The sequence below is a fragment of the Labrus mixtus genome, chromosome 21 (genome assembly GCF_963584025.1).
Source record: "Labrus mixtus chromosome 21, fLabMix1.1, whole genome shotgun sequence".
NCBI classification, from domain to species: domain Eukaryota; kingdom Metazoa; phylum Chordata; class Actinopteri; order Labriformes; family Labridae; genus Labrus; species Labrus mixtus.
Window position 1 is genome coordinate 3,836,200 of NC_083632.1, and position 10,336 is coordinate 3,846,535.

Consider the following 10,336-nt stretch of genomic DNA (forward strand, 5'->3'; position numbering starts at 1 on the left):
TTAGGATTTCTGATTCCATCCTGATGAAAATGAAAATAATTTGTGCTTCATCACCACTGAACTCTCTTTCATTTCACAAGATTTCAAAACAAGAATCTTCCTTTCTATCCAATCAGAATAAGAGCGGAATAAATATTCAGGGGAAGAATTTGTGGGACAAAAAACGGCGGATTGGTGGGACAGAATCTGTGCAAGAACATTTCTATATGATATGTGTCTCGTCTACACGCCTGCCGTATGGATGCACGTGTGTTTGAAAAATGAGTCCTACAGCTAACAAGCAAACGTCTTGTTAGAATCCTTCTTTAAATCAAGTTTTAGAAAAGCACTTAGTGAGGACTAACTGCGATCAAGTTTCCCTTTTAAATCTATAAGTTGAGCTTTCAAAGGTCGGCTGCATGTTTGTAGAACAAAGAATAAGTCAATACTGCTCCGGTTGTTGTGAGACAATCCATTTCTCCGACCCCGAGGCCGTTTGTGGTTCTTGTTTTTGTTGGCACAAATCGCTCTCCCGTTAAAAGCGACCATTAAAAAGTGTCTCGTGGATAAATCTCCCAAACTTAACGTCCTCAGCGTGAGCAACAGAGTTCATCTCTTCCTGCTCCGGTTGTGCTTCACCGTCTTCTTCCTCTTCAGGATCATGTCGTACAGTTTCTCCAGGCCCGGCTGGAGCCCCTGACCGTCCACGGCGCTGCAGCTCTGCACGTGGCGCAGCGTGCACGTGCTCAGCTCGTGCACGGCGAGCAGCTTCTCCACCTCGCCGACGGACAGGGCCGAGTCCAGGTCCTGCTTGTTGGCCAGCACCAGCACGGGGACGCCCTGGTTCTCGGAGGTGCGGGTGATCTTGTGGAGCTCCACTTTGGCCTCCTCCATGCGCTCCAGCTCCGTCGAGTCCACCACGAAGACCATCCCGTCCGTGCGGCGGGTGTACGACTTCCACAGGGGCCGCAGCTTCTCCTGACCGCCCACGTCCCACACCTGGAAGTTGATGGCCCGGGACGCCCCCACGGCCACTTTGATCTTCTCCGTGTTGAAGCCCTTCGTCGGGATCGTGTTCACAAACTCCTTCAGCTTCAGCCGGTAGAGCAGCGAGGTCTTCCCGGACGAGTCGAGCCCGATCACGACCACGTGAAGGCACTGGAAGCTTGGCAGGAACGACGTGTTGGGCGCCATGTCGGTCAGCTGGTTCCCCATGGTGGCAAGCCAGCAAATTCACACCTACTTAGGGGGAGGTGACGGATTCCTGGTTTAATCCTCTTTCAGTATTCTGGCATTTGCTCCCTGTCCTCGGTGACCTTATCTAAACAAACACACACGTAGTTAGCACTTAATGAAGGAATGTATTCGCTATCTTAATGCCATTTAGATTACAGAGACCACAAAGAAAGAAGATAGTAATTATCAGCTGGAGCACATGATGTCATCCCTGTCCTGAGATTTAAACAATGCGTGCATACTTTATTAACTTCTCTAATACATTATTTACACAAATCAATAAAATGCCTTTTGTTTGTCGGTGCCACATCACACAGAACAACAACAGTTAATTGAACGACCGAGGTTATCCAGATCCCCCAGATCCCCCCGATCCTCTTAAGACAGCTAAACCTGAAGGGGCTTTTCCTGGGGGCAGATTGATTTCATTGCAGTGGATGGGTGATATGTATTCACTGCTGTGTATGAGGACTGCAGCAGCAGGACTAATCCGGTTGTTGTTGACATCCAGATACCCATCAAAACAGCTGCTTTCTGGACACTGTACGTTTACAGAAAGATATTAATTATTCACTCCAGAGCCCAAAACGTCATTTATTTTTAATTAAAGCAACGATTTTGTTTATTCAGAGGCAAACTGCACTGTCACGTTTGTGAATATTTGTTTTTGTAACTTGAGTTTATTTGACTATATTCTTTTGCAGATGAGGCACCTCAGTTTTCTTATTCTCCTGCACATTGACTTTAAATTGCAGGTTATTTCTATGACGTTTTAAGAGTGCAAATAAATTAAATTCCTTTACAAAAAATCTCCTCCAGAGTGCTTAAAAAGGTTACTTCCTTAATATAAGGCACATACATCCTATGTAGTTTAATGACATCGCTTGTTCGGGATGAATTCGCCAAATTTAAAAAGACTTTCCTCCTGCGTACATAATAAAAAAAATAAACGTGCGTACCTTTTTAAATGTGCGGCGATGAAACATTATCCACAAGAAATAAACACATCCATGGTAGTTGACTTAATAAACAAAACGGTCCTCGTCCCGTCGGTCACATCCACTCTCGTCCTGCTCTCCAGCAGCACTGAGTGTGTGTGAGGAGCCCCGGAGAGGATCGAGCGCACAGCGGCAGCAGACAGCCAGCTCAGAGCCCGGGTGACGTCACAACCCACCTGGACTGCAACTCCGCGCCCCCTGCCGGTGGAAGGGACGAACTGCAACACATGCGGTTGCGCAGAGAAAACCCAGTTTGTTGCTAATAATATCACACTTCTACTTCACTATTCTGTTAATATGATTGACTTTAAATGGCAGTAGGATTTCTACTTGAATTCTTCTAAAATATTTTTTTACTTTTTCCTCAAAAGTAAGCTACCCTATGCAAAGAAAAAGTGTTTGTTGTGCAAAATATCCCCATTAAACGTGTTGCATCAATATTCTTTTTTTCTTTAACTTGAGTGCATGTTTTGTTGTAAAAATGAGCATGTGTGAATGTCGTGCCCTTAAGAAGTGTTTTTGTGTTTTTATTGTAAATGTCATAAAGGCGCTCTATTGTATTCTAAAGTCATGATTTCTGCACCACAACCTTGACAACTACACGTGCGGTACATTCTTTCTGGATAAGCACAGAAATTTTTTTTTTTCTGGGGATACAGATGACTCTTCTTCTCTTGTAATGGCTTTTAGTAAGAGTTTTTACTTGGCAAAGAAATGTACTCAACCAAATTTGGCACCAGTACTGCACCTTGAAGCATGGGCGGTTCTAGGCAGGGGCCAACAGGGGCCAGTGCTCCTGTAACACTGAGTTTGGTCCCCCCTTTGGCCACCCCTCCAAAAGGAAGAGCCCCCCCAATAACACATACACAGTATTTGACTCTGTTGTGGTATTTAATGATGTGCGATGTTATTTGGCATATATATATATTTTTTAAAGCGATCATCTTTGTCTATTTTTCACCTGCCTGGACTCGCCCTCTGACAAAACAACTGGCCCCAGTTTGGCCCCCTCAGTAAAAGTAGTCTAGAACCGCCACTGCCTTGAAGTGCAAAGCGTTGACTTTCTGAGATGTCAATCAGGAAAGCATTAGCTCCACCCTGTGTCCACTCTCAAGAACTTCAGGACCTGGAGGAAATATTGAAGAGTTTTTTGTTGTTTGTCTCTCCTCCGGCTTCATCTTCACAATTACCTCCCTGAGTTTTGATTCAGCAAAATCCAGAGTTTCTGAAGTTTGATGGATGACGGTTAATTCTAAACATGTATCTATGAAGTGTCTTAAAATGTGGCAGCAAACCCATGTTAAGTAAAGTGAATAAAGACCATAACATACTGAGACTAACATGCTACAGTTTTAATGAAGTGCAAATTTTCAGAAGACAAGATCATCGGCTTCAAATTAAAAAAATATATTTAAAAAATATCGGTCACCCGGACAAAAAAAGTAAACAGCCTTAAAAACATTTTGGAAGCAGCAGAATTTCCAACAAAAAGTTACACTTTTTACTCCTTCAATTCAAGAACTGTGCACTTATACTTCCTTAAAACCACATTGCCTTTAATACAGATTTACTGTATGTCAAACAAAGAAAACATTCATGGAGTAAAAGTGTCTGTATTCTTTAATCACAACCTTGTAGTGATCGATTTAAGTCTTACAGTATGCTAAAACAACATACAGAAAAAGATACCTGTCACAGTATTTTTCATTAGCTCGTTCACGTCCCTTACAGACGGGATTGCACGGGTGGTGCAATGCAGGCAGAATATTCATCACTTTTTTTTCATTTCCATTTCATCATGTCACAGGATGCGGGATTGTGGAATTGGTGCCACAGTCAATATACTCGAAGGTGTCTAGAGACAGCTGCTCCGTGTGCGACAGATAAGAAATGTTCATTGTCATTCTGTGGAGAAGGGAAAAAAAACAAAACAAGAAACATTATTGGAGAGTGTTGGAGCGTCTGCTGCGGCGTCTTTGTCTGATGTTTTTAAGCAGCTCTTATCACAGTCCTGGAGCTCCACAGTCACTGAGTTTTGTTTTCCTGGCCTGCTTAACATATTCTCATCAACCTGACTCTTTTTTTAAACACAAACATTTGTTCAATTCAACTGAGAACAGTGGGGATCCTAGAGTCTGTTGGGGCCCTGGGCCAAAAACCAGTTGGGGGGCCCCCTCAGACCAGCAGTCATCCCCATTTAGTCTGCCAGTTTCCTGACGCTTACTCCTCTTCCTCGTTTTTATTTTCAATAGATGGAAAATTCCTCTTTTTGTTTTTATTTGTTGACTTTCATTGACAAACTTTACACAGCCATAATAATGCATGCGACGCTCAGCAGGGCAACAAGACTGAGTGCTGTCAGATGAGAGGGACCCCCATAGGGAGGTTTCCTACTGTCACTGAAAATGTGCACATTTTGGGCCCAAATAACTAGTTGCAACGAAGGCTGACTGTGGTCTGTGTCGTCTAACAGCACCTTTTTTTTTGGCCAAAAAGGTGCACTTGAACACACCGCAAACACTACAGGGACCCCCATAGGGAGGTTTCCTTCTGTCATAGCAAAATGTGCACATTTTGGGCCCCTGCTTTGGTTTAAAGGCCCTGACACACCAAGCACACCAAGACTGTGGCGTTGACTAACAACGCCTTTTTTTTTTTTGCCAAAAAGTAGCACTCGAACACACCGCAAAGACTACAGCCGACGGAAAACCACCATGTACGTTCTGCGCTATATTGGTTCAATACAACTGAGAACAGTGGAGATCCTAGAGTCTGTTGGGGCCCTGGGCCAAAAGCCAGTTGGGGGGCCCCCTCAGACCAGCAGCATTTTCAATAAATGGAAAAATTACTCTTTTTTGTTTTTATTTGTTGACTTTCATTGACAAACTTTACACAGCAATAATAATGCATGCGACACTCAGCAGGGCAACAAGACTGAGTGCTGTCAGATGAGAGGGACCCCCTTAGGGAGGTTTCCTACTGTCACTGAAAATGTGCACATTTTGGGCCCAAAGAACTAGTTGCAACGAAGGCTGACTGTGGTCTGTGTCGTCTAACAGCACCTTTTTTTTTTGGCCAAAAAGTTGCACTTGAACACACCGCAAACACTACAACCGACAGCCAACCACCACTGGGGCCGAAATTAGTTGCCTGTCTTTCCTGTTGACAAGCAACACCTCTGACTGAGAAAGCTCAGATAACCCAAATGTACACTGCTTGACTGATAACAGACACAGCATTTGTCATGCTCCTGTAAATAGTAAAGCAAAACCTAAAAAAGATTTAGTGACGACCAAAAGAGAGAAAAAGGCAGAGAGAATATTTAACACACTGAGAAAAGACCTTAGCATTAGCATGTGTGGTCGTTTTTAGTTCACATATGATTACATTATCAGGTAATAACTTTATAAGATGATTATATGTTTTTTTCCAGCTTGTTCTGCTGCCCCCAAGTGGCAAAAAAAGGAATTGATGCAGATTATTGACTATTTGCAGATTGCAGAATCGGATTACTGTTTATTGCAAAGTCTGCTTTGCAATTAAAAGAGCAGACTAATGTGGCGCTGGTGGGTTAGATATTGGTTTGCACATCCCATGTACCGAGGCGGAGGTCCACCAAGCGGGCCGCCCCGGTTTGAATCCGACCTGTGGCTGCTTTCTTGCATGTCACTGATTCCCCAATCAATTTCTCTTTCCTCGATATCTGACTCTTTTTTTCTTTATCTTTTTTTCTAAGAACATGTTAGATTGAAAGATTTGACTTTAGGGGATAAGCCTTTCAGCCCCTCTCTACACAAAGTGATGCATTCAGGGCTCTGTAAGTTTTGAGATGTTCAGACTGAGATGGATACTTACTGCAGCTCCAGAAACAACGTGTGAATGTGGATCGAGGTCGACTTGCAGTAAGTGCTGAAAGATGAGGAGCCGTTAGTGAGTGGACATCGATACATGAAAATAAAAAAAGACACTTTGAAGAGCTTTCTGAAAATGAAAAGTGTAAACTTACTTTAATCCTTTATCAGAGAGAGTCAGCTCATTCTTAATGATGTACTGCAAATATATAAAAAAGAGAGAGAGAGAGGGGTAAGATATGAAAAGAGAAGGGCAGAGCATTGTGTTGTGATTCATCTCGTGCTAAACTCACCGATTTCTGTGAGCGGGACGGTATGGAGGTCATGTTAGTTATCTTGGTCTTGCCCACCACCGCTTCGGAAACGAGACACTGGATGTCGAACTCGACGATCTGAACCGGGACAAAGTTCTCGTTGGTGATGTTGATGAGGTTCTAGGAGAAGAAGAAACACACGCAGCTTGTCAGGGGAAAAGAAAAAAACTCTCCTCCCAAGAAAGAGGAAAACGAGGAAAAATTAAGTATAGACTGAGAGCAGGCGGCTCTGGGGCCACATGCGGACATCAGAAAAAGGGCGACTGAGACAAGCACGTGGCGCTGTTCCCCACGGCTGGCTCTGATGATCACCGGCACTGGGATCACGTCATCCCCTCATTCTGACATTCACATTGAAGGAAAGACGTTTCAGTGGAGTAAATATCACGCCTTTAACTGTCAGGGTGCATGATGATAATATCTGTCTCTCCTTACTGTCATCTGTTCTGCACATGTTACATTTACAAATTATCCCTGCACTCAAGTTCACTTCATTTGTCTGTCTACTCGCCGTTATATTTTATAGTTTCTGCTTATAATATGTCTACACTCATGCACTTTAACTTATGTCAATACTGTCCATTTACAACTCTGTTTTTGCACATTTACATTTAATCTTTCATATTTAATCTTCCTATTTAAGACTAGTAATGCTTAGTTAAATCCTGGTTGTATAGATTCACATTCTTAGTTTTGATATTTTTAGTGCTTATTTACTTTGTATTTAATATTATATTGTGTTTAGATTTGCTAATATTGTGTTTTTTACTCATATTGTGTGTTGGATAACCTGCTGCTGTAACGCCACAATTTCCCAGTTTGGGATCAATAAAGTAATTCTATTCTATTCTATTCTATTTATGCTGTAGTAGGTTGTATGAAACAAGGAGCTTCCAACTGAGTAATTAATAAGAAACTAAAAAGGAACATCTCTTTTTTTTTTTCCCCCAGTGAAGTGATTTTTTTTTATACAACGTAGAGATTCCCATGTTACTGGCTCTGCTCTTATCGCTGCTGTTACTCACCGTGACCTCCATTTGAATTGTGTCTGGGGTGAAGTAGACCATGACCGACAGCACCGACACGGGCGTCAGGGTGACACTCCGGGGGAAGAGGAAGTAGAGGATCAGACAGGAGAGCAAGAGACACACCACCATGGAGGCGCAAACGTACAGCTTTCTGCAAAAAGAACAAAACAAAACAAACATGCTACATGAAACATGGTGCAAACATTAGAAATCCTGTGCAACATGTACTCAGGGTAAAGCTTCATTCAAAGAGCAGTTTGTTCTATGATGTGATTACAGAGCGTCCAGGGAATATTTCTAAATGTAAAAAATGTTAAAAACCATAAATGACAAATAAATTAATCTCTTACGTGCGTCTGGGTTTCAGCCTGACATCATTACATGGGATTACAGCAACTAGCTGGTCGGCATGGCCTGTTGAAGAGTAAAGCAATGGAAAAGGAAGTTAATTATTAGCACTAAAATGATGTGAAAGTGGATCAATTAAAGTGAAATTTGAGTTTTTTTAGAGAAAAGAAATTGTAAACTTCACCGAGCTGTTTTTGGTTATTTGCATTTAACACATTCAAAAAAAATCAGAAAACCAAGGGCACAGGCAAAAAATCATGAAAAAAAAGCATTTTGATGGAAGAAAACCGACCTCTGGGTATTCGCCCGGTGCCGCGACAGGTTGGACAGGTGTCAGCTGATGAGTTCCCGCTCATGGTGCCGTACGGAGGAAAGTGCTTCAGTGTTCTCGCCCTCTCTGACCCATTTTTAACATCAGCTCCCTCCATGTGATTGTTGCTATTTCCCAGTGTTACCATGGCACTTTAGAGAGGAAAAGTCAAGTCTGAAAAGAGAGAGAGAGAGAAACCAAAATGGCTGAAATCTCCACCTTAAAAAATCCAAAGCCTCACCTGTGACTAACAGACGGCGTGTGTGGCTTAGTGCAGCGGAACGTCAGCCTCCCTCACAAACCTTTAAACGCCCAATAAAAGCTCGATTTTAGACTTCATGTGAGAAAACGAGCAGAGTCCACAGAGTGGGAGTGACAGCCCCGTGTTACATTACTTTATTGCAGTTTGGCAACTTAGTAAAAAACCCTGTGATACTGTACCATGTTTTTCTGATGACTGCTTCATTTCAGATAGAAAGAGAGAAGTGATGCATATATTTGGGGTCATAGTTTGATTCAGTTAAGGAACCAAAAGCACGACGATTCAGCAGAAACGAAGGGTTTGTGTTCAAATAACTTACGTCAACAACTCAACAACTTTTGGAGAAAGTGATGATGGGAACTTTAAGTTTGATGCAATAGGTCTTGTGACACCCATGAATAAAAAATGTGATTGTGTGTGTGTGTGTGTGTGTGTGTGTGTGTGTGTGTGTGTGTGTGTTTGTGTTTGTGTTTGTGTTTGTGTTTGTGTTTGGAGGGGAGGAGGGCGGGGGCCACAAAAAAAAAACATAATTTTTTACAGTAAAAACACACGAGACATTTGAGACCATAATGATGACCATGATTAAAACTATTATCAGAGAACCTTCAGTGGAAAGCAATTTCCTGATATTCCTGGCTCAATTCATCCGATCAAAGTTTCCTTCTTAACACAGTTGGCAAACAGGTTTTCATTTAAAACATCAGACAAAATCTTACAAAAAAATTCAAGCAATTGAGAAATTGCAAAGCCACAGATAGCCGTAATATACAAAGAAGCATCGTATACTGAACTTAAAATCATGATATTCCTCTTTAAAGACTAAATTCAGTTATTCTACATTCAAGTAGCAGGTATATGACTATAAGAATCACTTAGGCCTACTTTTACAATGAGTAGAGGAAAATAATGTACTCAGTGCTTTAACCTTAAAGCTGCAGTATCTACCAGTTTGCAGATAAATATTCAACTAAAATAAATCAAATTTTTAAAATCAGATTTTGAATTGTGAATAGTTGATCCTAAAATGATCTGTTCTCAGCAACATGATGTAAAATGACACATTACGAGTGATCCAATATTAACATTATTGGATAGAAAATACCCTTGTTCTCTATGAGTAGGTCTACTTTAATTAAAAAACATTAAGAAGGCTTTATTTTGATGATAAGACAAAAGACATTAACAGAAATATGAAGCACGACTTTTACTTGCAGCCTCCTTTTTTTTTGTCAAGCAGTGCAGACACGTTTACTTGATACTTCCTGGTTATTCTGCACATCATTTGGGGATGTAAACAGGTTTGTATTCCTGCATTTTGGACAATAACAATGACATGAAAACGCACATTAAGAGTACAATTCTACTGTGCCCACTTTCTCCTTTTGAACTGTTTCTATCTTTTATTGAGCCTACACAAACCCTCTTCTGTCCCTATCAAATAAATCATAAATAATTAGATAAAATTACAATTTGCTTTACACAGATTTAGGTATTGCAGATATCAAATATAACGAAAATTGTAGTCCTTACATACACCTATGTAGGCTACTTCCGTATTCTCCGAGCTTGTTTACATTGTCGGTGTTCTACTTGCTGTTTTAGGCTTCACAGTCAAATATAGCACGACACACTTACAAACATGTGGGGCAGAAAAATGACTCCTGCATTACTCCAGCTGTAAGAAATGAGCTCTTACCTCTCAGCACGACTCGAGTCAAAAGTCAAAAATTCACCCAGTGTGAAAATGAAACTGCGTCACTACTGGTTTGTCATGTTTTAGAAGCTGAAGAGCTTCTTCGAGACTTCAGAGTCTGTAAAAACAAAACCGAGTGGGAGGATCACTTCCGTCTTCACAGTTCACTTTGGGCTGTCTGCAGCCACAGATCACGAGCGAGGGGTTTTGATTACCTTTTCTGGATTGATGCAGCGTGACGACTGTCCATGGTTTAATCAGACGTTTATACAATCTCAAATATTTAAAGGTACATTTCGCAATTTATCTAATATAGT

At 41.5% G+C, this 10,336-nt stretch overlaps 2 protein-coding genes across 3 annotated transcripts; both read right to left on the bottom strand.

Annotated features, from left to right (window-relative positions):
- Positions 1–200: 200 nt before the first annotated feature.
- arl4d (ADP-ribosylation factor-like 4D) lies at positions 201–2,320 on the bottom strand. The gene is made up of 2 exons (XM_061028651.1): positions 2,175–2,320; positions 201–1,300 (listed from the first exon to the last, which is right to left on the bottom strand). Exon 2 carries the CDS (start codon positions 1,192–1,194, stop codon positions 589–591), a length of 606 nt encoding a protein of 201 aa, XP_060884634.1. The 5' UTR covers positions 1,195–1,300; positions 2,175–2,320; the 3' UTR covers positions 201–588.
- A 1,230-nt stretch (positions 2,321–3,550) lies between these two features.
- Positions 3,551–10,336, bottom strand: tmem106a (transmembrane protein 106A). Of its 2 annotated transcripts, none has more exons than XM_061028106.1 (8): positions 10,235–10,336; positions 8,047–8,238; positions 7,757–7,820; positions 7,404–7,557; positions 6,358–6,498; positions 6,220–6,263; positions 6,069–6,122; positions 3,551–4,118 (listed from the first exon to the last, which is right to left on the bottom strand). In XM_061028106.1, exons 2-8 carry the CDS (start codon positions 8,210–8,212, stop codon positions 4,010–4,012), a joined length of 732 nt encoding a protein of 243 aa, XP_060884089.1. In that variant the 5' UTR covers positions 8,213–8,238; positions 10,235–10,336; the 3' UTR covers positions 3,551–4,009. The 2 variants fall into 2 exon arrangements, with proteins under 2 accessions (XP_060884089.1, XP_060884088.1); XM_061028105.1 differs by lacking the exon at positions 10,235–10,336 and adding an exon at positions 10,023–10,215.